At 40.7% G+C, this 25,596-nt stretch overlaps 1 protein-coding gene across 3 annotated transcripts in view; it reads left to right on the plus strand.

The window, feature by feature from the left end:
- C17H20orf194 (chromosome 17 C20orf194 homolog) overlaps window positions 1-25,596 on the plus strand; it is a 153,097-nt gene that overhangs the window by 23,675 nt on the left and 103,826 nt on the right. The window contains exons 2-6 of one of the 3 annotated variants that reach the window (XM_021078124.1): window positions 608-687; window positions 6,420-6,539; window positions 10,690-10,814; window positions 12,365-12,461; window positions 13,330-13,436. In XM_021078124.1, coding sequence (XP_020933783.1) covers window positions 608-687; window positions 6,420-6,539; window positions 10,690-10,814; window positions 12,365-12,461; window positions 13,330-13,436 — 529 coding nt within the window. Of the gene's footprint in view, window positions 1-607; window positions 688-6,419; window positions 6,540-9,146; window positions 10,815-12,213; window positions 12,462-13,329; window positions 13,437-25,596 lie in introns of those variants that run through there. The other 2 variants (XM_021078125.1, XM_021078126.1) reach the window with 2 other exon arrangements.

The following is a 25,596-nucleotide window of genomic DNA, read 5'->3' on the forward strand; positions in this document are numbered from 1 at the left end:
GGGGTCCTTTGAAGTGACATTAATGTCTCCTTATCCTTTGTTTGGGAGGAATGGCATAACCTTAAGACCAAAGGAATCGGAGGTCTGCACAGAAATGGGAGCAAGTATCATCTTCCTACACTCTCTGTGGGGGTAGTTGTGACTAAGAATCAGAGCTGCCTTAAGGTCCATAGATGAGCTTTTGGTTTTTATCTGTTTGTTTTTGTTTTGTTTTTAACTGATCGATGAGGACCACAGGACAGACTAATGTGGAAACTTTTCTTTGATAATCTTCAAAAATGAAAAGTCATTAGAGGTCCGTCTGGTCAGCTGCTGAGTTACAGTCCTGTGCAGCATTGATCATGAGAGGACTTTTGGCTCCATCCTTTGTTGATCCAGAGAGAGTTTGTAATCAGCAGTTCAGACTTAGTCTTCAGACTAATTCTGCATCATCTCTTCTTTAAAAATAGAGAGAAAAAGAATACTCTCTCTCTCTTTTTTTTTTTTTTTTTTTTTTGGATTCTGATACCAAAGCCACACAAGGACTAGTTTCCATCCCTAACAATCATTCTCTTCCTCATGCCTTCATGTGCTGGCTTTCAGGAAGCTGATTTCTGTTTTATTGCAGCTGCAGTCGACTCCGCCAGGTTCAGAGCATCCTGACCCAAAGCAGCAAGTCTCAACCTGATGGGATCCTCTGCATCCTAGGTCAGTGCTTTTATCAAGGTGGGACTCAGGGCTGGGGCAGCTTGGCCTCTGTTCACAGGAAGGTATTGATAGTGATATCACTGTGAGATAAGCTGTGAGTTAGTATCCTTCTCTCAGCTCTTGTTCCCCTGAAATCTGTTGTTGTTTTAATGAGGTATCAGTGAGACCTTACATAACGACCTTACAAGGGAGCAGTGTTGTCCAGAAAAGGAAAATGAGACTCTGAGAGATGAAGCAGACTTGCTCAGAGCCATAGAATGGCAGAGTTTGGTATTTATTTGTTCTTTAACATTGTTATTATGAAAATATATCATATAATTAAAAAAAATTAAAACAGCACACAAATAATAATGAACAAAGCTTTCTAATCATCCCAGATACCCAGCCCCAGTTATCGCAGAGATGACACTGTCATCTGTATGCTAGTTTTTTTTTTTTTTTTTTTTTTTAGAAAGGGAACATATTTGTGTCCTGTTGTTAACCTAATTGAAAATTCGCTTGACAGTATATCTTGGAGATTTTTCTATATCAAGTAGACCTCCTTCTTTATCTCGTTTTCACTTACATTCACAGAATTGAGTCATAAAAGTTACTTAGATCAGGTTGTTTGTTGGTCAGCTACCCATTTTCCTTCCCCACAGTGAACCAGTTTTCTTGTTTGTCCTTCCTCAGATACTCTATGTGTAATTTTGTTTTTTCACTTACTAGCACTTCCATTTAAACATTTGAGAGGCAGTGAATGTGCAAAGTGGTTAAAAACATGGACTCTGGAGCCAAGCAGCTTTGGGGTTTGAATCCTGGCTTCATCCTCACTTAACCCAGAGACACAGTTTATGGTGGGCCTGAAATTCCAGTCATTGATTTCAAATGCTGAAATAACACTCACTGGATTCCCTTTCTAGCTTGCAGCCATCAAAGGGATGGGGGGGGGGGCTCGCTTTGTTATGGATTTATTTATGAATGAAACCACTTGTTTGTTACTATATTTATGCTGTTATTTCTATTAGTTAAGGCTTAACCTAGTAAAAATAAGTAGCATACAACTGATATGTGGACTGCTTAAATATAGAATACTAAAGGACTGAGGAAAGGATCAACTTATAAGAATATCATGAGACCAAATTTATACACACACATATTTTATGGAAACACAGATGTTGCAGAAAAGGATGTTTGAGGTTGGGTGTGAAACTGGAGGTTAAAAGTTAATAAACCTTCAGGACAAAGAACTGTATGTGAAAGTGAAGCAAGAAATCAGTGAGGCACTTGCATTTTTAAATGGCTTCTGAGGTTTAAGTAATTCTACTTTTTGAGGTCATTAGAGTTAACACAACATTTCATGGTTGGTTGGTTGGTTGATTTAATTTAGCCTTCTAACCCTTCCAGTACCCTTCTGAGTAACTCTGACTCAACTCTCTCCACTTTTACATTTGTCATTTAGTTATTATGGTATAGGAAGTGTTCTCACTGATTTTCTGCCAACGTGTTTTTTTTGTTTTTTTGTTTTTTTGTGTTTTTTTTAGCAGCTTTATGGGAGTTCCCATTGTGGCTCAGCAGTTAACGAACCTGACTAGCATCCATGGGGATGCAGGTTTGATCCCTGGCCTCGATCAGTGGGTTAAGGATCTGGCATTGCTGTGAGCTGTGGTATAGGTTGCAGATGTGGCTTGGATTCTGTGTTGCTGTGGCCGGTGGCTTCAGCTCCAATTCGACCCCTAGCCTGGGAACCTCCATATGCCATGGGTGCGGCCCTAAAAAGACAAGAAGACAGGAAAACAAACAAAAAAAACCCCTGAAAAACAAAACAAAACAGCTTTATAAGGCAGTGCAATTGATGTAAACTGCACATACTTAAAGTATACAGTATAATGTTTTGACATCTGTATACACATGTGAAACTACCACCACAATCAAGGGGTAATGTCCATATCCATTATCTCCAGGTTTCCTTGTGGCCTTTTGTAAGGTCTCCATTCTGTTCTTTCTCCACTCCCAGGCAACTACTAATACGCTTTCTGTCACTGCATTAGTTTGCATTTCCTAGAGTTTTATTTAAATGGAATCATACTGTATGTATTTTATTTTCTCTGACTTGTTTCACTTAGCATAATTATTTTGAGATTCATCCATTTCATAGCATATATCAAGAGCTCACCCCTTTTTATTGGTGATTGGTGTTTTTTTTTTGGCTGCGCCTACAGCATGTGAAAGTTCTCAGGCCAGGGATCAAACCCTCACCACAGCAGCAACCCAAGCCTCTTCATTGATAATTCAACCTGCTGCACCACAAGAGAACTCCCTGGTGATTAGTATTTTATTACATGTACGTACCAGTTTGTTTACCCATTCAACTGTTGATGGGTATTTGAGTTTTTTTTGTTTTTTGTTTTTTTTTTTTTTTGCTTATTACAAATAAGCTGCTATAAACATTTGCATACAAAATAGTTTACTGTGTTATATTCTTACCAGCAGTTCCTGACAGTTCCATTTTTTAAATAATAAACTAATTTTTTAGACCAGTTTTAGATTTGCAGAAAGATAATAAAGAGTAAAGACATACAGAGGTAGAACACAGTTCCCATGTACCCCTCACCCAATTTCCCCTGTTATTAGCATTTTGATGTTGTACATTTATTACAGTTAATCAAGATTAATATTATTAACTAAAAAAATCCACCCTTCATATTTCCTTAGGGTTTTTTTTTTTTTTTTCTTTTTTCTTTTTTGGCCACCTGGTAGCATATGAAGTTCCTGGGCCAGGGATCAGATCTGAGCCACAGTTGCAACTTAAGCCACAGCTGCCTCAATGCCAGATCCATAACCCACTGCACTGGTCTGGGATCAAACCTGCATCCCAGCGCTCCCTAGGTGCTGGTGATCCCATAGGCCACGATAGGAACTCCCACATTGCCTTAGTTTTTGTACCTAATGTCCTTTTCAAACTCTTGCAGGATCCCATGTTAAATTTAGTTGTGATGTTTTCTTCAGCTCCTTTTGACTGTGACAGTTTCTTAGACCTTTCTTGGTTTTGATGACCTTAACAGTTTTGAGGAGTACTAGTCAAGTATTTTGTAGCATGTCCCTCTGTTAGGATTTTTCTTATGTTTCTCTCATGATTAGACTAGGGTTATGGATTTTGGAGTGGAAGGCCTGTGAAATACCATGCTTGTTTCATCACCTGGTATCAAGAATACATACTATCAACATGAGTTTTCACTGTTTATATTGACTTTGATCACTTGGCAGAGATAGTATCTGTCAGGTTCTGAACTGCTATCTTTGGAAGGAAGTTATCTTTGGAACTGCTATCTTTGGAAGGAAGTTACTATGCAGGCCACATTTAAGGAGTAGGAATTGTGCTCCATTGCTCCATTGCTTTGAGAAGGGTAATATCTACATAAATTATTTGAAATTCTTCTGCATGGGATATATTTCTCTTCTTCCCCATTTATTTATTTATTCAATCATTTGTATCAGTATGGATTCATGGACATTTGTTTTACCTTTGAGTTAAAATCCAGTACAATTTCATTTATACTTGAGTTTACAAAAATCCACTGTTGCTTCAAATTATTCCAGCTTTGGCCATTTGGAATTCTTTCAGTTGGTTCCTATGTCCCTCCCTTTGACATAGCCCCATCAAAGTTTTAGTTTGTTAAACACTTTTGTACTTTCTGACAGTATAAGCTACCCTAAAGTCTTTTTTCTGTTTTGTTTTGTTTTTAGGGCCACACATGTGGCATATGGATGTTCCTGGGCCAGGGGTTGAATCCGAGGTGCAGCTGCTGGCCACTGCCAAAGCCATGGCAGTGCAGGATCCAAGCCATGTCTGCAACGTACACCACAGCTCACAGCAACACCGGATACTTAACATACTGAATCGAGGCCAGGGATCAAACCTACATCCTCATGGCTAGTAGTCGGGTTTGTTACCTTTGAGCCACAACAGACACTCCAAGATACTTTAGTGTTAATTTGTATATTATCTGCTCTGGTTCTAGAATCAGTAGTTTCACTAAGGAGCCCTGATTTCTTTCTTCTCTTTTTTTTTTTTTTTTTTTTTTTTGGCCACACCCCAGGCATGTGAGAGTTCCCAGGGCAGGGATCAAACCCATGCCACAGCATCAATCTGGGCCACTGCAGTGACAACACTGGATCCTTAACCCACTGTGCCGTAAGAGATCTCCAGCCTTGATTTCTTTTATTGGAGAATGTTAATAGAAACCAAGATCTGGTCTTGGGTTTGCTCTTTGCTACCGGGATGGTGTAGCTTCTAAGCCCTCTCGGGTGACAGAGTAAGGAAATGTACATGTGTACATTAACTGGTGTATATACAGAAATCTATAAATGTTATGTCACCGTCTCTATCTGTATTATGCTAAATATGATTCATGTTAATGTTTCCAGCTCAAACCCATTACCCCATGATCATTCTAGTCTCCTTCTCTTGCTTATCTGTAAACTCCCATTCCACCAAGGAAAAGCTTGTCATCTACCATCCACCATCCATTTACTTGTGTAATTCCAGTATACATTTGTGGTAGTATCCAATTTAATGTTAACCCATGATATCCTATAAGAAACAACTTTATCAACTAGAGTACCGTGCTTACATGTAGTGTTTTTTGCCTTTGTTTTTGTGGCAGTTTATGTAACTGGAATCCTTAGACGAGGACATGCTGCCCAGTCTACTGGTTATTTTTAATTTCGTAGCCATTTCGGCTTCAGGGCTTTTGTAGGCCTGGTCATTCCTGCTTTTAATTCTTTTTCATCCTTCCCTTCACGGAAGTGTTGGATGGGATAGGAGAGGGTGTACTTTGATCTAGTTGAAAAAGTAGCCTTCCCATATTTGAAGTCCTCTGCCACAGGTGGTTCTTAGGCCCTTCTGGTCTGAATAGCCAATACTTTTCACTGATATGAATAACCTTTGGCAGTCCTGTTTCTCGGGCTTCAGCCATATTTTCATTCTTGGAGCTTCTTCTGCCCCACTCTTTCCTCTTACCCTCACATAGACGGCTGCCTCCTGCCGTTGACATGTCCTCTTGCCAGAGCCACAGACACCCAGGAACCAGGTAGTATATGTGTCTGCAGCATTGAAAGGCAGTTGTGAAGGCTGTCTTGCTTAATTTCCTTTTGTTTATCTCTGACCCAGCACCTCTACACTGTAAGCTTTGTGAGGACCATTTGTTGGTATATTTGCCACACACTTCAGCATCCAGCACAGCGCTAGGCCTCGGGCCTCATAAATATTCGTGAAATGACAAATGTCCATAGATTCATTCACTGGTCCTCTTTTCATTTCTTTGAGTTTTTTTCAAACCACCTTAATCCCCCTTTATCTGGTCCCACATATTTTGGTAAAGGTTTCTGATGCCTGTTCTTATTCCAGCTGAAAATATTATGAAATCTTTAACCAGCCATGACAGAACTTGGACTGTATTTTCTGGTTCCTTCTATCCTCAAGAATTGTGTTTGACTAAATGAACGGGTTTCTATAGTCTACACTATTTGACTGTCTCAACTATATAGATCTTGAATCCAAGTAAGGGTAGCTGATACTGAGGCCTGCTTTCGCAGAGAGAGTTGTTTGATTTCAGGTGCAAAACTGGTCTGAAGTACTGCCTTTAACCTCACCATCAGGGTTTTGCTGATCAAGAGCAAACTATTGGAGCTCAGTTACCCCCACCCCCACCAGTACAGTACAGCTGATCATAGCCTCCTTTGCCTTGCAGGAATCGATAGCAGGTACAATGAAGGCTGCAGAGAGCTGGCAAATTATCTTCTGTTCGGTTTGTACAATCAGAATACCAGTGATTTTGAGAAATCTGGGTTTTCTGAAGAAGTTCTTGATGGTAAGTATATATTGATAAATTCTTTGTGTGAGAGGAGTAGGTGATTTATTCCTTTGGATTCTTACTTAATGATCCTTTTGTGGAAAAATACCAAATTTAAAATAGCCTGAAGCCCCAGTAAGTTTTTGCTTTTTTTAATTAATGAAAACCAACATTTTTTCTTTGCTGAGATATTAAGTAGTATGTTCTGTTGGTCACCTGATGGATATAAGAGACTAGTGACAAGTAGTTTTCAGAATATGTTTACTGAGTAAATCAGCTTTAGAAGAAAAAAGTAAACATCAATGTTTGGCTTTATATCTTCTTGGCAAAGCACTAGTTTTCCTTTGAATTGCCCACTGCCTCTGCATGCTGGGAGGTTCATATTATGTGCTGTTGTCCTATGAAAGCACTTTCAGCTGTGAGTCAAGGATGAGCCTGCAGGCTACTCCTACCAGGAAGACTTCATGTGGCTCTTCAGCTTAGGAACAAAGACTCTTTGTCCTGCTCTGTCTTTGGGAATTGTTTTCTGTGTGACTGTAATTCATGATGATGCCTGTGACCACAATGCAGGCTTTCTACTTACATTCCCCTTTCCTCGGCTCTGAGACACTCATCCCGTGTTGATGCTGCTGTGGGGTAATGCCCAGGAGCTATCTCTGCTATCACATACTTAGCATCATGACTTGTCTGCCAGATGGATCAGGAGACACAGGAATACACAAATCAAAATGGACAAGAGACAGCTCTTGTGAAGCAGCTGGGGGATGCATGAAAGCAAGCATCTGATGTTGAAATAATCTTGCTGTAGATCTAGTGCAGTGATTCTCAACTGGGGGCAGTTTTATCCCGCAGAAGACATTTGGCAATATCTGAATACAGTTTTGGGAGTTTTTTTGTTTTTTGTTTTTTGTTTTGCTTTTTTAGGGCCACACTCCTGACATATACAAGTTCCCAGGCTGGGGTCGAATCAGAGCTGCAGCTGCCGGCCTACACCACAGCCTCATCAATGCTAAATCCAAGCCGAGTCTGTGACCTACACTGCAGCTCACAGCAATGCCAGATCCTTAACCCACTGAGTGAAGCCAGGGTTCAAACCTGCATCCTCATGGATACTATTCAGGTTCGTTACCACTGAGCCACAATGGGAACTCCCTGAATGCAGTTTGATTGTCACAACAGGGCAGAGTGTATAGAGGCCAGGGGTGCTGCAAAACACCCTACAATGCACACACAGGATAGCTTCCCACAGCAAAGAACGATCTGGTCTAAACTGTCAGTAGTTCCGAGGTTGAAGAACCCAGGTCTGCTGTATGTGAAAATTTTTCTGTAGTAAAGTCCTTAAGTACCTGTCCTTATTAAGGACTGATTAAAAATTTTCTTTTTGTTAGGAAATAAAGAGAGAACAGGCTGAAATTATTCCTTCTGTTAAATATTTTTCAATTCAAATTTAGTTTCAGATTTTTATTTTTAAAAAATACTTTCTTACACTGGTTTAGAAAGAATTCATCTTGGCAACACATTTAGAGAGTTGTAAAAAGGCAGATGCAGAGTTCCGTTGTGCCTCAGTAGGTTAAGAATTTGGTGTTGGCACTGCTGTGGCTCCAGTCGCTGCTGTGACATGGGTTCCCTTGCCCAGGAACTTCCCCATGCTGTGGATGTGGCCAAAAAAAAAAAAAAAAAAAGAGGCAGATGCTTGTACTAGCCACATATTTCACTACAGCCAAGGTTACTAAGGGCACTGCAGTACAAAAATTAACGAAATAGTTTATATCCTCAGTAGTGCTCTTTTTTGCATATCTTTGTCTTTATCTTGTCATCTAGCACAATGAGTGCTTATAATAAATTCATTGTATATTATTAATTTATTTATTTGGCTTCCCCTCACAACATCTAGAAGTTCCCAGGCCCGGGATCAAACCTTTGCCACAGCAGTAATCAGAGTCATAGCAGTGATAGCACTGGATCCTTAACCCACTGAGCCAGCAGGGAATTCCAATAAATTCATTTTTTTAAATACAAGTAGCTGGAAAGCTTAGTTTACTGGATTTATGCTTCTAAATTTTGATCTCTATTTATCTGAGAGGAAAAGAGACAAACACAAAGGGTTTATTTTTATTTTTTATTTATTTTTTGTCTTTTTAGGGCCACACCTGAGGCGTATGGAGGTTCCCAAACTAGGGGTCCAATTGGAGCTGTAGCCACTGGCCTATGCCAGGTCCAAAGCAACGTCAGATCTGAGCCGCATCTGTGACCTATACCACCACTCACGGCAACGCCAGATCCTTAACTGACAGAGCGAGGCCAGGAATTGAACCTTTGTCCTCATGGATGCTAGTCACATTTGTTTCCGCTGAGCCACAATGGGAACTCCACAAAGGGTTTATTTTTATTTTATTATTAATATTATTTTCTTTTTGTCTTTTGCCTTTTCTAGGGCTGCTCCCGTGGCATATGGAGGTTCCCAGGCTAGGGGTTTAATCGGAGCCGTAGCCACCAGCCTATGCCAGAGCCACAGCAACACAGGATCCGAGCCACGTCTGCGACCAACACAACAGCTCATGGCAACGCCGGATCCTTAACCCACTGAGCAAGGCCAGGGATCGAACCCGCAACCTCATGGTTCCTAGTCGGATTCTTTAACCACTGAGCCACGATGGGAACTCCCAGGGTTTATTTTTAAAAGAAACTTTTAAAGTGGTTTATGTGTTCATTCAATTCTCTTATGCTTTCTTCTTTTCCCTAATTGTCTAGTCTATTAAAATCTGTTGTGATGACATTAGTCGTCTGAGATCCCAAGCATGCTTAGATTTAGTAACTGTTGCATTATTTCTTTTACTGGATTCTAAGAGTACAGTCGACACAGGAAGCCTTCTGTGACACCACACTCTCATTATTGAGCTGGTGATCCTCATGTGACTCCGGGTGGCAGTGGTGGGGGGAGTCTCCCAGCCAGGATGAGAGGGGCCCTCTTTCCTCTCCCTGGCTACCTTTTAACTCCAGCACTTAGCTGAGAGTCAGCAGTAAAGAGGCCTTTTCAGGCTGTGTTCCTAGAACACCTTGAGTATGACCACGTGTGGCACTCAGAGTGACTTAAAAAGCCACCTTCATGGAGCTTTATTTCATGAGGCCACCTAGCAGTGTTGTCAGCTGAGATCAGTATTCACTGGACTTAAGTTTCCATGGATCATGGTCAGTCACACTGTACCACTGTGTTGGCATTGCCTCAGATGCTCTTTGCCCCCATGCTCTTCTCTCATCTCCAGCTACCTCCTCTAGTCTCTTCCTTAGTGTCACCTTGTTAGAAAGAGACCACATGACTCTGGTGTCTGAGGAGTCATGGAATGGAGCCTCTGCCTTTTTTCTGCAAGTATGACTGCTTTCTTTTTCAGTGTTCAAACTGGTTTAATACTCCTGCTCCATTCCATGGCTCGTTTATTAGTTTATCTTGTTTTATCTGCACCATTGAGATTGTTTAATTTATTTAACCCACCAGCATTGACGGTTGTTCCTTAAATAATGTGAACTGTAGATCTATTTATGGAAGGCTTGTCCATTTGCCTCTGCTTCCTTCCTCTTAGCCTTTCCTGTGTACAGAGTTCACCCCTGTATACTGTAACCCTTCCCAGTTCCCAAGGAAAGGGATGTGCTGACAGGCACTGACAGGTGACATCCTTGGGCCTACAATTGTCTTGAGCCAGATGAGCCAGCAGCCAAGAACTTTAGATACTGATGTCAGCAGGAGAACCAGTCACTGGCCATATTTGGCACTATTTTCCTGCCTCAATGGCTTTTGGCTATGGAGTTTCCTTTTACTGTTTATCTTCTCAGTGAAGTTTGGTACAACTGATTTTGCTGTGTTGAACTTTGCAAACCCTGAAAGCTGTTCTTTTGACTTATTCTGTGCCTGCACTACCTTAATAAGGGAACTGTGGTGGTAGAAGTGTTGTGTGGGGACAAGGAAATCCTTGCTGTCTACACTTGGGTGTTCTATACTCACTTTGAAGCATGTTGCCTAATTAAAGAATTTTCAGTTTAGAGTTTTGTTACATTGTCTCTGAAGTAGTTGTAATGGTTTTACTGATAATGTGGTCAGGATGTCCTAAGGAAATGCTTTTGACCATCTTGTGTTTTAATTTGGTTGTGTTTTTTTTGTTTTTTGTTTTTGCAGATGTGATTATATTGATTAAATCAGATAGTGTCCATCTGTACTGTAATCCTGTAAACTATCACTATCTCTTACCCTATGTGGCACATTGGAGAAATCTGCATTTCCACTGCATGACTGAAAATGAGGTGAGGAGAAAAGATGGAATAGGCCCTTAGAGATGCTCTAAAGATAATCTTCCAGGAAAGTAGAATCAGAACAGGAGACCCTTAAGAAAATCAAATTGCAAAATATGGTTACACAAAAAAGGTTATTTGTTTTAGGGGAATTTTTCCTATGTCATTATGAGGCTACCTTAGAGATAAATTATATTCCTGAAACAAACAAAAAGGACTCTTCAAATTGGGACCTAATGGTAGGCTTGTGAACCTACCTTCCTGCCCTGCTTCTTCATCACCAGCCTGGATCTATTCCCTCAGGCCTAGGAACTGCCTCAATGGCCTTTCATAAGTTCTGTGACATTTCTGTGTTTGGATTTCTTAGTATGTGTTTCACTTTCCCTTTGAACCCATTTTAAAGGTTTGGCTGGGAATTAAATTGGGACTCAAGATTTCATGGAAATTGTAATCTGATGTAGGTCAAGAACGCTTCTTTCCATGTGAGCATTTGGGGGATTTTTGTGGACACCTTTTATCTCTTCCATTTAGGTTTCTTTGAGTTGATTTTTGTGTGTGGTATAAGGTAAGGGAATAACAATGTTTCTGACCAGCAAACATATAAAGTTGTTTTTTGTTTTGTTTTGTTTTTTGCTTTTTAGAGCCATACCCATGGCATATGGAAGTTCCCAGGCTAGGGGTCCAATCGGAGCTACAGCTGCTGGCCTACACCACAGCCACAGCAGCTTGGGCTCTGAGCCACATCTGCGACCTACACCACAGCTCACAGCCACGCCAGATCCGTGACGCACTGAGTGAGCCAGGGATCGAACTCGCAACCTCATGGTTCCTAGTTGGATTTGTTTCCGCTGTGCCATGACGGCAACGCCACAAAGTTGATTTTAAAAACATCCTCTTGGAGGGAGTTCCCATCGTGGCTCAGTGGTTAATGAATCCAACCTGGAACCATGAGGTTTTGGGTTCAATCCCTGGCCTCCCTCAGTGGGTTAAGGATCCGGCATTCCTTGAGCTGTGGTGTAGGTCGCATGTGCAGCTCAGGTCTGACGTTTCTATGGCTCTGGCATTTCTGTGGCTCTGGTGTAGGCCGGTGGCTACAGCTCTGATTAGACCTCTACCCTGGGAACTTCAACATGCCAGGGGTGTGGCCCTAAAAAGACAAAAAGGCAACCAAAAAAAATTTTTTTTTTTTTTTACTAAAAAAATCCTCTTGGAGTTCCTGCTGTGGCTCAGCAGTAAGGAACCTTACTAGTATCCATGAGGATGTGGGTTCAATCCCTGGCCCTGCTCAGTGGTTTGAGGATCTGGTGTTGCTGAGAGCTGTGATGTAAGTCGCAGACACGGCTCAGATCCCGAGTTGCTGTGGCTGTGGCGTAGGCCGGCAGCTGTAGCTCCGATTGGACCCCTAGCCTGGGAACCTCCATATGCCGTGGGTGCGACTCTAAAAAGCAAAAAACAAAAACACCCTCTTGGGACATTTGGGACAACTAATAAAAATGCAGAGAAAATGAGAGCCTTTGTATGATGTCTCTATGGCCTGTTTTCACTTTAACTTCCTTCTTTAGTATGAGGATGAGGAAGCTGCAGAAGAATTTAAAATCGCCAGCTTTGTGGACATGGTTCGAGACTGTAGTAGAATTGGCATTCCTTACAGCTCTCAAGGTGCGTATCTGATGGTCAGCCGTTTTGGAACCTTGCTGGGATGGTGTGTGTGTCCCATGTCCTTACTTTTCTGATCAGTGGAGGCATTCAGCTGCAAAACCCATTGATCTATTTTCACTAAAGGCAAAGAATATTAAGCAGAATGAAATTTGGGAATTTTCCAGTGCAAGCCAGTGTTTATACCTGAAGTTTCAGTAGCAGTACAGCAAGCTACCAGCAGTCAGATGGAAAAACTGATAAAGGATTTACCTTAGTTTCTGTCTAATCTATACCACTTATTATACATGGACTGTAGATGTGGGGCTTCTTGCTAATAAGAAATTTGTGTAGGTGTTATAAGTATGCTGACAGTGAGCCTCAAAAATAATGTGTAAAAATACAGGGGAAAAAGTCAAGTTTAGCTGTGTTTGTATCTTATTTAAAAAAAATAAAAACAACTTTTACATTGAAACTTACTGTTATAAGAAAGGGAAATTTTTGATTTAGTAATTTTCCCTTGAGGAAGTTGGTTAGCTATGTTTCTTAGGGAAAAGGAACCAAGTTTTGGTCTATAAATAATTATATCCTCTAAGTGATACAAGTCAGATGTAATAGGCCACTCTTTATTTATTAATTACTTACTTGGGAAACTAGAATGTGAAAATACTTTAGAGAAATATGAATTTTTGCAATTTGTTTATAGTTTGTATTTTCTTTGACTTTCATTTCTATTGTTAATATCTAGCCATTTTATCTGTTTCAGTTTTATTTTACCAGGTGAGGCTGTCGCGAACTTGTGAGAAACGATGCCTGTCCGACCACATTAGATCAGGTTTATTCAGCTGTGTCCAAGATGGTATTTGATACATGTTTTACTTGATTCCTCTAGGTCACTTGCAGATATTTGATATGTTTGTAGTGGAGAAATGGCCAATTGTACAGGCCTTCGCACTTGAGGGCATTGGAGGGGATGGATTTTTTACCATGAAATACGAGGTATGTATGAAAAGCGGTACACCTGATTTTTGTCCACCACTGGGTTGATTTTTTGAAGGACCTCAGTGTGAGTGTTCATTATAACCCTGAAAAGCTTGCAGTGACCTCCAAAGGGTTTGGAGCAACTTATAAGACTTTAAATGGAAAGTACTTGCTGTTTAAGGCTGGTCCTCAAACCGAACTCTTGGGTCCTTTATTTGTGGAGTTCTTCTCTGTCCTCCTTCCTCCCCTTTCTCCATTCTGAGTTCACTATAGCACCCTTGGCTGACTCCTTTTTATAGCTTTTATCATCTCTGTCAACACATTTGTCACCCACACACACAGATCCACCCCGGTCTCTGAATTGAAAGCTCCTTGAGAACAAAAGCAGTCTTCTTGTTGTTTGTCTCTCAGAAGTTCATATAATTTAACTATTCAAGAGAAGTGGGACAGTGCAGAATTTTGTATAAGTACTGTATACTAGAGGAATAAAAGGGTTAGCCTTAGTGATAAGAACAGTCATCTTTTATTTCAATATTCTTTGCACCTGCAGGATGACTAATAAATGTTTGTTAAATGAATTAATGAATGAGACTGGGAGTGGGGATCATCCAGGGTATACATTAGGGAGGATGACCTGGTATCCACATGCCTCCTCCATGGGATCCCCACTGAGATGACCTGCCCCAGCACAGGAACCAGGGAGAGGGAGCTTTCGACATGCTAGAAATGGGAACATAATTTTAGGGCTACAGTAAGTGGGAACTTTGGAAGCAAGGCCCAGGACTAAGTCCTGCCCTTCCTTTTGAGTGGCAGTGTCCTTAAGAAATTAGTGAGGCTCACCTGGCAAACCCTGTACTGTAGAGGAACATGGACTATAGGGATGAAGAGGCACACCCTACATCAGCCCCACTTTTCTTGCTCTAAAGCTACAGTTTTGTCACATTGACTATAAGTCAGAACATCAACAAAGCTGTGGGAGCTGTCCCAATACCAAGTAATGCTCTCTAATTTATAATAATAGGGGCTTAAAGGGAGGCAGGCCATAGGAAATAGAGAGGAAGCTTAATACTTTTAGTGACAATGGAAATGTTTATTTTTAATTAGTTGTATAAACTAGGCATTTATCATGTCTCCTGTATGTAAGGCACTGTTCTAAGCATTTTCTATGAATTTACTTTAATTCTTAACAGTAACCTTTTGAAGTAGGTACATAATTATCCCTATTTTACAGAAAGGTTAAATGAATTTCCCAGAGTCACAGAGATGGTAGCTAGTTAGTAGCAGGGCTAGGATCCAGTGTAGAGGGTCTGGCTGTAGAGCCTGTGCTGCCACTAAATTAGCATTGGAAAGCATTGCCTTAGGAGGCTTCACAATTCAGGCAGCCCAGATAGGGTACGCTTATAGCTCCTGCATTAAGGCGCTTCACACCATGAAGTCACATCCCAAAGGAACAAAATCTTCTTTCAAGAAAACCTTTACAAAGTAGTGTAGATTTTTTTTCTTTGCCACACTTGTGGCATGCAAAAGTTCTTAGGCCAGATATCAAACCTGTGCCACAGCAGTGACCCAAGCCACAGTAGTGACAATGCTGGATCCTTAACTGCTAGGCCACCATGGAGCTCCATTAATGTAGATTTTCATTGTAGGATGGTGTTTTTAAGGGGCTCCTTAGCCTGGAGGCCTTGCATTTGGAAGATGAGCTCCCAGAGCTTTCGGCCTTGAAGGCCAACAGGGCTTAATTTCAGAAGTCCCACAAGATTGAGGAAGATAGGGACTTCACTCTTAAAGGCATACAAAAAATCTCACACACTCCATGACTCAGGACAGAAGCAGTAATTTGATAAGAGCCTGGGCCAGACTTACCTTTTGGTCCCAGAGGGTCAGGAGACAACTACACCACATCCTGAGAGTATAGCAGCAGCCATTCCCTGAGAGCTTCCTGCTACCATGTGGACACTGCTGCTAGCAGCAACATTGTGGAATCTTCCCTCTGGCTCCTTCACATGGAGACCTGGCCCCAACCAGTGGCCTGTAGGTGTAAATGCTGGACACCTCAGGCCAAACAACTATCTGGGTGGAGGAAACAGCCACACCCATCAACAGGCAGTCTACCTAAAAACCTCCTGAGCCTACAGCCACTTCTAGATAAGGCCCTGCCCATCAAATGCATAGTCCCCAGCTCCACCCACCAGCAGGCAGGCACTAGAATCTCCTGGACCCTGGTCTTGTCCTCCAGGACCCCTGCAGTAGCCTCTGGACCAGCCTCATTAACTAGACACCACACACAGGAAAACCACAGTTCCATAGCCTGTGGAGCCAGCCAGAGCCTACACTCAGACAAGCTGGGCTCCAGTCCTACCCACTAACAAACAAACACAAGCTTCAGAACACCCTGGACCCTGAACTCAACTGTATCAGGAAATGCTGCCTTTCCTACCAGCAATATGACACTAGCTCTGGGATCCCTGGGCCCTGAAACCAGACTCCAGGACTCTGGTTTGCCTGCAGGTGGTCTGTACCAACCCCAGGACCAGGGTTCACCCACTAGAGGGCAATCAATAGCCTTGGAGTCTCCTGGGCTCTGACTCCACCCACTAGTGAGCCAGCATTAAGTCCCAAGGCTCCCTGAGGTTCTCCAGCCCTGCCAGCTAGCAGCCTCTGTACAAAGTGGGGCAGCAAATCCTACCACACAACCCAAATAGCTCTCCACAACAGAAGGATCTCATAGGGGGAATCCTTAGAGCATAAGCCTGAATGGTGAGAGGGAAGTGCACTGCCAGGATGTATAAGACATTCTCCTAAGAATGTCACTTCTCCAAAGTCAGGAAACATAACTAACCTACCAGGTACATAAAAATACAAATAGCAACTTAGGCAGAGTGAGGCAACAGAGGAAAATGTTCCAGACAAAGGAACAAGATAAAATCCTAGAAGTTCCCTTCATGGCTCAGTGGTTAATGGACCCGACTAGGATCTATGAGGATGCAGTTACATCCCTGGCCTCACTCAGTGGGTTAAGGATCCGGTATTGCTGTGAGCTGTGGTGTAGGCTGCAGACGCAGCTCAAATCCCACATGCTGTGACTGTGGCTAGGCTTGCGGCTACAGCTTTGATTCAACCCCTGGCTTGGGAACCTCCATATGCCACGGGTGTGGTCCTAAAATAGAGAAAGAGGGGAAAAAAACCCTAGAGGAAGAACTAAGTAAAGTGGAAATAGGCAGTCTGCCCAAGAAAGTACAAGATAGTGATCATAAAGATGATCAAAGAACATGGGGAAAGAATGGATGCACAGAATGAGAAATTAGATGTTTTTAACAGAGTTACAAAATAGAAAGAACAAACAGAGATGACAGATAACTGAAATTAAAAATACTTTAGAAGAAATTATCAGTATATTAAATGATACAGAGAGATGAATGAGCTAACTGGAAGACAGAATAATGGAAATAACTGATGCTAAATGCAAAAAAAGAATGAAGTGAGTTCCCACTGTGAAGCGATGGGATTGGCAGCATCTGTGCAGTGCCAGGATGCAGGTTTGATCCTTAGTCTGGCACAGTGGGTTAAAGGATCCAGCATTGCTGCAGCTATGGTAATGGTCACAACTGTGGCTCAAATCAGTTCCTTGGCCCAGAAACTCCATATGGCGTGACAGTGACCAAAAACCAAAAAAGAATAAACCACCCCCACTAACAGCAAAACAGTTTCTAAAAAATGAAATGAGGACAGTTTACGAGACCTCTGGGATAAGTGCACTAATTAAGTGCACTAATATTTGCCTTATAGGGTTTTCAGAAAGAGCAGAGAACGAGAAAGTTGTGAGAATATATGTGAAGACATAATAGTTGAAAACTTTCCTAACCCAAAGAGGAACACACTAAGATGCTGTAATTAAAATGGCAAAAATTAAAGAGAATATTAAAATCAGTAAGGCAAAAGCAACATGTAGCATATGAAGGAACTCCCATGAGGCTGTCAGCTGATGTCTCATCAGAAACTGTGCAGGTCATAAGGGAGTGCCACAATGTATTTAAAGAGATGAAAGGGAAAAAATAACAACCACGAATACACTACCCAGCAAGGCTCTAATTCATATCTGATGGAGAGATCAAAAGCTTTACAAACAGTCAAAAGCCAAAAGAGCTTAGCACCACCAAACCAGCTTGACGAGAAATGTTAAAGGGATTTTTCTAAACAAAAAAAAGGCCACAACTGGAAACATGAAAATTATGAAGTGAAAAACTCGCTAGTAAAGGAAAACATACAGTAAAGGTAGGAAATCATCCATGTGCAAACCTATTAGGAAGGTTGAAAGTCAAAAATAGTAAAGACATTTATATCCACAATTAGTGGTTAAGGGATACATAAAACATACATAAAATATGATATCAGGAGTTCCCTGGTGGCCCAGTGGGTTAAGGATCCAGCAATGTTACTGCTGTGGTGCAGGTTCAATCCCTGGCCTGGGAACTTCACATGCCATAAATAATGCAGCCAAAAATATATCTATATCTATCTAGCTGCCTATCTACACCAAAGACAGTAATTGTGAGGGGAAGAGAATACAGATGTGGGATTGTTAAATGAAGAGATCAGCAATTTAAAACAAGTATGTATATAGATTGCTATAGACAATAGCATGGTTTTGTCATGGTAACCAGAAACCAGAAATCTAGAATAGATAAACACACACAAAAGAAAAACAAATCCAAGCATAAAACTTAAGATAGTTATCAAATCACAAGAGAAAGAAGAAAGGAAAACGAAGACCCATAAAAACTTAACAAATGCAAGTTTGTGTGCCTGATGCACAGTGAGGCCAAACTGAAACATCAGAGTTTAGAGCAGAAAAACATCTACTGTAGGATCATGTAGGAGAACAGGGGGCTCATGCCCCCCAAAACCCTGAGCTTCTTGAAGGGTTTCAACAAAGTATTTTAAAAGGCAAGGTGAGGGAGGGGTATGGTTGGTTGCTGAAGACTTTCTTGGTGTAGGAGGAATTCTTCGTTGCTGTCCACATAGGTCAGGTCACAGTGTTCCTGTCCAATAAGACAGATGTAATTCTCTGTTCTGAAAAAATTTTTTTTCTTTTTTTTTTTGGTCTTTTTGCCTTTTCTATGGCCACTCCTGTGGCATATGGAGGTTCCCAGGCTAGGGGTCTAATCAGAGCTGTAGCTACCGGCCTATGCCAGAGCCACAGCAACGCAAGAACCGAGCCACGTCTGCAGCCTACACCACAGCTCACGGTAACGCTGGATGCTTAACCCACTGAGCAAGGCCAGGGACCGAACCTGCAACCTCATGGTTCCTAGTCGAATTTGTTAACCACTGCGCCATGATGGGAACTCCCTGTTCTGAAATTTTTAAACTCTATATAAATGGGCTATCCTGTATATTTCAGGCTGTAGGCAACATCCTTGAAGCAAAATCAATAGAATACAAAGGTTAAAGTAAAAGAAATGCATCTAATATGGAGTCAGATTTGTTCTTCCCTATTGCAGAACAACCTGAAAACATTTTACAACATGGTAATAAGAACCTACATATCAATAATTATCTTAAATATAAATAGATTAAATGCTCCAGTCAAAAGACAAAGAGTGGCTGAATGAATACAAAAACAAGACTTGTATATATGCTGCCTAGTCACTTCAGATCTAAAGACACACATGGACTGAAAGTGAGAGAATGGAAAAAGGTATTCTGTGCAAATGGAAATCAAAAGAAAGCCAACTAGGAAAATAGACCTTAAAGTAACTATTATTATAAGAGACAAAGAAGGACTCTACATAATGAGGGATCAATCCAAGAAGAAGATACAACACTTATAAATAGAGGAGTTCCCATTGTGGCTCCATGGGTTAAGAACCTGACTAGTATCCATGAGGATGTAGATTTGATCCCTGGCCTCACTCTGTGGGTTAAGGATCTGACATTGTCGCAAGCTGCAGCATAGGTCACAGGTGTGGCTTTGCCCTGACTGTGGTATGGGCTGGCAGCTGCAGCTCCAGTTCAACCCCCTATCCTAGGAACTTGCATAAGCTGCAGACGTGGCCCTTAAAACAAAAACAAAAATAATTATAAACATATATACACCCAATATAAGAACACCTAAATACATAAAGCAGATTTTAATGACATAAAGGGAGAAGTTGACAATAGCAAAATAATAGTATAGGACTTTAACACCCCACTTACATCAGTGGACAGACACAAACTCAGTAAGAAAGCACTGGCCTTAAATGATTAATTAAACCAGAAAGACTTAATTGATAAATATAGAGCATTCCATCCAAAAGCAGCAGAATACACCTTCTTTTCAAGTGCATGTGGAGCATTTTCCAGGATAGATCACACAGTAGGCCAGAAAACAAGCCTTGGTAAAAATAAGAAAATTGAAATCCAAATCCTATCAAACATCTTTTGTGATCACAACACTAGGACTAGAAATTTACTTCAAGAAAAAAACCTGCAAAATACATGAACACATGGAATGTAAACAACATGCTACTAAACAACAAATGAATCACTAAAGATATCAAAGAGGAAATAAAAAATTACCTAGAGACAAATGAAAATGAAAACACAACAATCCAAAACCTGTGAGATGCAGCAAAAACAGTTCTAAGGGGGAAGTTTATAGTGATACAAGCTTATCTCAGAAAACAAGGTAAATCTGAAATCAACAACCTAACTTTACACCTAAAGGAACTGTGGAACAAAAAACAAAACCCAGTGTTAGTAGAAGGAAATAAATCATAAAGATAGCAGAAATAAATGAAATAGAAACTAAAGAAAAGATCAGTGAAATTAAAAGCTGGTTCTTTGAAAAAGAAAATTGATAAACCTTTAGCCAGACTTAGCAAGAAAAAAAGAGGGAGAGTGCCCAAATCAATAAAATCAGAAATGCAAAATAAATAAATGCAAAGGGGAAATTACAAACAATACCAAAAAAATACTGTGAGCAACTGTCTGCCAATAAAAGGGACAGCCTAGAAGAGATGGACAAATTCTTCTAAAGGTACAATCTCCCAAAACTGAACCAAGAAGAAATGATAAATATGAACAGACTGAAATTGAATCAGTCATTTTAAAACTTTGGAGTTCCTATCGTGGCTTGGGGGGTTAAAGAACCCGACTAGTATCCTTGAGGACGCAGGTTCAATCCCAGGCTTCATGTAGTGGGTTAAGGATCTGGCGTTGCTGTGAGCTGTGGCAAAGGATGCAGACGCAGCTCAGATCCCACATTGCTGTGGCTGTGATGTAGGCCAGCAGGTGCAGCTCCCATTCAACCCCTAGTTTGGGAACCTCCATATGCCATGGGTATGGCCCTAAAAAGACAAAAGACCAAAAAATAAAAATAAAAACTCCTAGTAGGAGTTCCCATTGTGGTGCAATGAGATCAACAGTGTCTCTGGAGTGCTGGGACACAGCTTTGATCCCCAGCCCAGCACAGTGGGTTAAAGATCTGGTGTTGCCACAGCTTGTGGCATAGGTAGCAACTGTAGCTCGGATGTGGTCCCTGGCCTGGGAACTCCATATGCCACAGGGTGGCCAAAAAGGAGAAAATAGAATAAAATAAAATAATACCAAAAATCTCCTAGTAAACAAAAATCCCGGGCCAGACGGCTTCACAGATGAATTCTACCAAGCGTTTGTAGAAGAGTTAATACCTATTTTTCCGAAATTATTCCAAAAAATTGTAGAGGAAGGAACACTTTTTTTTTTTTTTTTTCCCACTGTACAGCAAGGGGGTCAGGTTATCCTTACATGTATACATTACAATTACATTTTTCCCCCATCCTTTGTTCTGTTGCAACATGAGTATCTAGACATAGTTCTCAATGCTATGGAAGGAACACTTCTAAAATCATTCAGTGTGGCCAGCATCACCCTGATACTAAAACCAGACAAAGATATCACTGGAAAAGAAAATTACGAGTCAGTGCCACTGATGAAACCTATGTAAAAATCTCAACAAAGTGTTATCAAACCTAATTAAATAGAATATTAAAAGGATTATACATCAAGATCAAGTGGGGTTTTTTTCTAGGAATACAAAGAATTTTCAATATCTGCAAATCAATCATTGTGATACATCACATTAGCAAACTGAAGAATAAGAACCATATGATCAGAGTTTCCACTGTGGTACAGTGGGTTAAGGATCTGATGTCTCCGTGGCAGCATGGGTTCGTTCTATCTTTGGCCCAATGCAGTGAGTTAAGGATCCAACACTGCCAAGTGTGTGGCCAAAAAATAAAAAAGCACGTCATCTCAATAGGTACAGAAAAAGCTTTTGACAAAATTTAACATCCATTTATGATTAAAAAATAATAATAATAATAGATTTCCCATTTTGGCGCAATGGAAATGAAACTGACTAGGAACCACTGGGCTTACTCAGTGGGTTAAGGGTCTGGCATTGCCGTGAGCTGTGGTGTAGGTTGCAGACGTGGCTTGGATCCTGTGTTGCCATGGCTGTGGTGTAGGCTGGCCGCTATAGCTCCAATTAGACCCTTAGCCTGGGAACCTCCATATGCAGTGGGTGCGGCCCTAAAAAGGAAAAAATTTAAAAAGTTAAATTAATTATTATTAAAAGTTGCAATTCTCACTGCAAATAAATAAATAAAACCTCCATGCACTCCATTGTTCTTTTTTTTTTTTTTTTGATAGGCAAGAGTTAGATTTATTAAGATAGGACACTTGTGAGAGATACAAGTGGGCAGGCAAAGCACTGCCCCAAGCATTAGGTGGGCTACATTTTTATAATCCGAAGAAAGTGAGAAAGGGAAGAAATCACCTTCTTCCTTATTCTTCGAGTAGATGTCCCACCCCACTATTCATTGCAACACTATTTACAGTAGCTATGATGTGGAAGCAGCCTAAATGTCCATTGACAGAGGAGTGGATATAGAAGATATGGTAGATATATTCAGTGGAATGTTAACTCAGCATTAAAATAAAAATCAAAAAAGAACAAAATAATGCCATCTGCAACAACATGGGTGGACCTAGACATTATCATACTAAGTGAAGTACGTCAGACAAAGACAGGATATCCTAAGATGTCATTTATATGTGGAATCTAATAAAAATGGTACAAATGAACTTATTTACCAAACAGAAATAGACTCATAGATTTTGAAATACCAAATGGGAAATGGGGCAGGGAGGGATGACTTTGGAGTTTGGGATTGACATATATACACCACTCTGTGTGGAAAGGATAACCAACAAAGACCTACTATATGGCACAGGGAAATCTACTTAATGTTCTTTGATAACCTATATGGGAAAAGAATCTGAAGGGAAATGGGTATTTGACTGATTCACTTTCCTGGACACCTGAAATTAATACAACATTGTAAATCAACTATACTTGAATCAAAAAAATTTTAAAGCCTCAGAAAATGGGCACAGAAGGAACATACCTCAACTTAATAATGCCTATATGTGACAGACCCACAGCTGAAGACATTTCCTCTAAGATGAGGAACAAGACAAGACAAGAATGTCCACTCTTGCAGCTTTTATTCAACATAGTTTTGAGAGTCCTGGCCACAGCAATCAGAAGAAAAAGAAATAAAGCAATCTAAATTAGAAAGGAAGAAGTAAAAGTGTCCCTGTTTGCAGATAACAAGATACTACATGGAAAATCCTAAAGACACTACCAGAAAACTAGTAGAGCTCACCAATGAATCTGTAAAGTTGCAGGATAGAAACCTAACAGACAGAAATCTGTTGCATTTCCATACACTAACAATGGATTATCAGAAAAGAGAAATTAAGGAAACAATCCCATTTACTGTCTCATCTAAAAGAATAAGATATGTAAGTATAAATCTATGTAAGGAGGTAAAAGCCCTATACTCAGAAAATTATAAGACACTGATGAGAGAAATTAAAGATGACACAGAATGGAAAGTTGTACTGTATTCTTGGATTGGGAGGATTAACATTCCTAAAATGACCCTACTACCCAAGGCAATCTACAGATTCAGTGAAATCCCTATCCAAATACCAATGGCATTTTTCCCAGAACTGAAACAAATAATTTTAAAATGTGTATAGAAACACAAAAGATGCCAAATAGCCAAAACAATCTTAAGAAAGAAGAGCAGAGCTGGTCCCTGACTTCAAATTATACTGCAAACTGCAGTATTCACAACACTATGATACTGGCACACAGACACATAGGTCAATGGAACATACTAAGGAACCCAGAAATAAACCCTTGCACTTATGGTCAATTAACTATGAAAAAGAGGACAAAAATACAATAATGAAGAAAAGGCAGTCTCTTCAATAAACAGTGCTGGTAAAACTACACTGCTTGCATGTATAGAACATTTTAAATTAAATCACTTAGCAAGTAGCACTTAGAGGAAAATAACCTTAAATTTATCTATGCCTTTTTTGAACACTAAAGATTAAATAATATCATGAAATAACCTATAGGGAGAAAGAATAAGTCGATACAATAAAACCACAGGAACTCGATTTCTCTCCTTCCCCAACCAAAACAAACCATTAAAACAAAATATGTGAAGCAGTGGTTTTCAAGACAGACATAAGGCAGTAAAGAATAATGATTCTCTGAGATAGAAATAAGGTGAGCTCCATGATTGCCCTTGCTTACTACAGTTGACCCTTGAACAACACAAGTTTGAATTGCACAGTTTCACTTATATGCAGATTTTTTTCAGTACCAAATACTACAGTACTACACCATGATTCATGGTTGAATCTACAGATAAGAATCATGGATACAAAACTGCATATACAGAGGGCTGACCCTAAGTTTAACATGGATTTTTGACTGCACAGGGGTCAGTGTCCATAACTCTCCCATGTTATTCAAGGGTCAGCTGTACTTTGAGAAGATTCCAGGCCATGGCACAGGGAAGGGGTACCCAGGTAGATCCTAGTGCACTTCCTGAGCTGAGTAGGTGGAGCTGAGAGTCTGGTGAGGGTATGGCTAGAGTACTAAAAAGGAAAGATCTGCCCCGAAACAGAACTCCTGAGATCTCTCAAGATTCCTCTCTCCCTCCACCCCCCCATCCCAAGCATTCAGCAGTGTAGGATCAATGCATTCATGTGTGACATAACTACTGAAAGTGCAAGAAGAAAAAAAATCTGAGAGTGTTCCACAGTAGTGCCTGATGCATGCTCAAAGCTGGAAATGGTGCCTGTTCCCATTAGTTAGACTGGAAAAATGCATAAGTCACAGAGGGACTCAGAGTTTTCAGGAGGGTTTCATCTCAGTAGTAGGGAGTAATCAGCCCTAGTCTGAGCCTGCTCTGGACCCTCCTAACAATTTATAAAAGCAAGACCTGGAGGGGTGGAAGATGGAACTGTTTCCAAGTAATTGCATTCCAGAACAAAGCACAAGAATATTTATATGGAATACAAAATTTTCTGGCACCTAGGAGTTCCCTAGTGTCCTAGCAGTTAAGAATCCAACATTGTCACTGCTGTGGCTCGGGTCACTGCTGCGATGCAGGTTCAGTCCCTGGCCTGGGAATTTCTGCATGCCAGTGGTGCAGCCAGAAAAAAAAATCTGGCATCCAACAAGGTAAAATTCATGCTTTCTGGCATCCAAAGATTATCAGTTTATAAAGAAGCAGGAATACATTACTGATAATTAGGCAATCAGTCAATCAGAATGGACCTAAAATTGATGGAAATGTTAGAATCACTAATTCTAGGCGTGGACATAAAAACAGTTACTATAATTCTTCCATATGTTTAAGAAGCTAGAGGGGTGTTCCCGTCATGGCGCAGTGGTTAACGAATCCGACTAGGAACCATGAGGTTGCAGGTTAGGTCCCTGCCCTTGCTCAGTGGGTTAACGATCCGGCGTTGCCGTGAGCTGTGGTGTAGGTTGCAGACGCGGCTCGGATCCTGCGTTGCTGTGGCTCTGGCGTAGGCCGGTGGCTACAGCTTCCATTAGACCCCTAGCCTGGGAACCTCCATATGCCGCGCAAGCGGCCCAAAGAAATAGCTAAAAAAAAAAGAAGCTAGAGGAAAGAGTAATCATGTTATACAGAAACAGAAAATATAAAATTAAATTTTTTAATTCATTGGATTTTATTATATTTCAAATTGAACTTTTGGAAGTGAAAAGTGCAATATCTAAGATGAAATATACACTGGATGGCATTAATGTTAAATT

Source organism: Sus scrofa, chromosome 17, assembly GCF_000003025.6.
Source record: "Sus scrofa isolate TJ Tabasco breed Duroc chromosome 17, Sscrofa11.1, whole genome shotgun sequence".
NCBI classification, from domain to species: domain Eukaryota; kingdom Metazoa; phylum Chordata; class Mammalia; order Artiodactyla; family Suidae; genus Sus; species Sus scrofa.